This window comes from Photinus pyralis, unplaced genomic scaffold (assembly GCF_008802855.1).
Source record: "Photinus pyralis isolate 1611_PpyrPB1 unplaced genomic scaffold, Ppyr1.3 Ppyr1.4_LG7, whole genome shotgun sequence".
Lineage (NCBI taxonomy): Eukaryota > Metazoa > Arthropoda > Insecta > Coleoptera > Lampyridae > Photinus > Photinus pyralis.
In genome coordinates this window covers 5280280-5283180 of record NW_022170738.1, presented here as the reverse complement: position 1 = coordinate 5283180, position 2901 = coordinate 5280280, and the positions used below count along the sequence as shown (strand labels likewise).

At 36.0% G+C, this 2901-nt stretch overlaps 1 protein-coding gene across 1 annotated transcript; it reads right to left on the bottom strand.

Annotated features, from left to right (window-relative positions):
- Positions 1 to 305: 305 nt before the first annotated feature.
- Positions 306 to 1721, bottom strand: LOC116177282. The gene is made up of 4 exons (XM_031496215.1): positions 1512 to 1721; positions 1140 to 1448; positions 755 to 985; positions 306 to 705 (listed from the first exon to the last, which is right to left on the bottom strand). The coding sequence occupies exons 1-4, from the start codon at positions 1611 to 1613 to the stop codon at positions 469 to 471; spliced, it is 879 nt and encodes a 292-aa protein (XP_031352075.1). The 5' UTR covers positions 1614 to 1721; the 3' UTR covers positions 306 to 468.
- Between the last annotated feature and the right edge of the window lie 1180 nt (positions 1722 to 2901).

Sequence of the window (2901 nt, the reverse complement as noted above, 5' to 3'; positions counted from 1 at the left end):
TGCCGTCTAACTGATGTCATTTTTGGAAGTAAATACTTTCAGAAACAATAGATTTTGAAATTGGTTCGATATACTAAATCTTTACAGGTTTTTCAAAAAAATATCTGTCGATCCGACACTGTATCATTATTGTCCTTTAGGTTTCTTCAATAGAAAAGACCGAAAATAACATTTTTGCTTTCATAATTTAAAAAAACCGTTTTTGCGAAACTTTTTCTGAAAAAGGTCTGAAATAAAAATATGAGTAGTGGTGTCTTTGTCAGTGATTTTGGATGATATAAAGTTAAATTGACTGACTGCATGACGGTAATTCAACATGAATAAAAACTTTATTTGACAAACAGGGTTAACGATGAAATTATGGTACAAAAATGATGACTATAATGGCATACATAATAAATAACAATAAATAAATCAATTTCAAAATCACCAATATGGTAATTTAACCTTCATTTCGTTTTATTTCGATTAGGTGGCAGGTTTTTGTCCCCTGTAGGCAATTTCCGCCCCTTCCGCTGATCGTCCCCATCCTCCATGTCCATGACCATGACCTCCACCATGTCCAAAACTGTCATGACCAGCTCCACTGAAGGAGTGTTCGTGGTGATGATCGTGGTGAGGATGTGCTACCACTTCATAAGTTACGTATTTCTCAGTGCTAAGAAGTTTCTTAAGGCCAATAATCAGCGCCAAAACGAGCGCCAGCTATAAACAACCAAAATTTTTACGAGGCAAATTGCACGAAATGAATTACCTTGCTGACGATCAACGCCTTTCCGACTAACAACGCGAGAGCCTTAAACGCGATAGCTTTAAGTAAACCAATTTTGAGAGCCACCAGTCCCATTATCGCGCCCATTCCACCATCTTTCTTTTTTCTGGCATCTCCCGGACTGGAAGTGTCCGGCTTAATTGAAATGCCTAAATTAAGTGCGCCATCTTTACCGCTTCCGCCAGAAATTACGATATCGGCATCGTCTGTAACCTAAAAGCGAATGTTAGCTACAATGCCCGGTGGTCATTATTTGGCAAAAATTCTGGTTGAACCGCACAAGTTTTAATTAATTTGGGATCAGTTGGGGAATATGAAATTTACGTAAACTTCGCTTTGATCGAAGTTAATATTACGGTTTAATTACCTTCCATTTTAATGAGCGGGTTTTAATAAAACTCAGCACTTTGTTGTACATAACCTCCCCGAATTGAGATTCTTCGGACATATTCTCAGTATTGATGCTTCTCGAAGTATCTTCTTGTGCGATGATCGTTTCGGTGGATGTTTGCGTAATTTCAACGTCGCCAAATTCGATCGACGATTTTTTCATTAGCCTATTAAAGTACGTGACGAGTTTGAGCATCATGCAGGAACTAACGTCATTATTTGTACATTTCGCGTTTAATTTTTTCATGAGCGCCTCTTCAATGCCACCGCGTTCACTTGCGTGAATCTGTAAGCACAAATACATGATTTTCACTCGACCGAAAGCAGTAAATTACAATGAAAGACTTACGGAATTGTCAATATGCCGAGGAGATTCATCTACTACTGGTCCAGCAGTACATAAGGCAACTAAACAAAGTCCGAACACTACACAATTCACTTTAGAGTTCATTTTCACTTATTTTTAATTAAATAATTAAATAAATACACGTTATCAATTATTATTTGGTAGTAGCTTCTTATTACATGGCCGTTTGAAATTCGAATGCAGAAATGTGGAGAGGAAGGATGATTTTATATCTTCTGGATACGCCTTTTGCAATCTATGTCGCATGGACCAGTTACATACAAGAAACAGGGTTACTACAAGAATTCCACATTCGAATCGCAATGGTGGGATCTGGGAATCGCGGTTGTTTATCTGGTCTTCTGCAAGTCAGATGACGGGTCATCGGTCATAAGCTACGAATACCGACAGTGAAATTTCCATATTGTCTAATTACAATAATAACGACGGTTGTATTCATGTTAGTAAAGTATTAAAATAGGTTTTTGGGCTAAATTTGCACCGACTATGGACTTTTAATCGGCCATTAGTTTTTGATTGCACGCATTAAGATTATCTAACTTGAATCTTGCTATGTGTAGGTGAATAATTACATGTCTGGTCTGCATTAAGTAATTGATTTACGACATAATCAAGACTAAAAAACAATTCTATATTATCTAAACACGTAATCATTAATTCACACTTATAAAAGCAACAAAGTGAATTAAGCAGCGGAACGTGTTTTTTGCAGGATTCGTTGTAACCTTTTTTTGTGTAGACTGTTTAATTATATGAAGTTGCCTGAATGGACATGTTTGTGTAACGTCTTTAAACAACTTTTTAAGAAAGTCTAATTGCAATGGCATGCTGAGTTAAACGGCAGCGATGTTTACCTTCAATATTTGACGAAAATCACTTTTACTACCACTGGCAAATATTTACTCAGTGTTAGATTGAGATAGTTACTACAATACTTGCCCCATATTTTAAAGACAAATTCATTATTTCTAAACAATGCACAATGGTCGTGTATAATAATGGCGAGAGAGTAGGTAGATGCAGAATTTGATAATTACCCGATTTAATTTTAAATTATTGCTCCCGAAATGTAAAGCCTAACGGTAAAATGATTGAATCATTTTCTACAAACAAATTAATATAAAATGTTTAATTCAAACGTGTAGACATCCGGTTTTAAATGATCAACCGGCAGCTAGCTAGTAATGAGATTTTAGCAGTAAACTACAATAGGCATAGCTTGTACCAATTTAACGTGCGCAAATTGTTTGGCAAAAAATTTTATTCTAGGTTAATTATGGTAACATACTGTCGATGCTGTACGACTAATTAGAAACCGCAGCTTTGATTTGAAATTATCTCGTGCACCATAACTATACTTACAGTACTACTA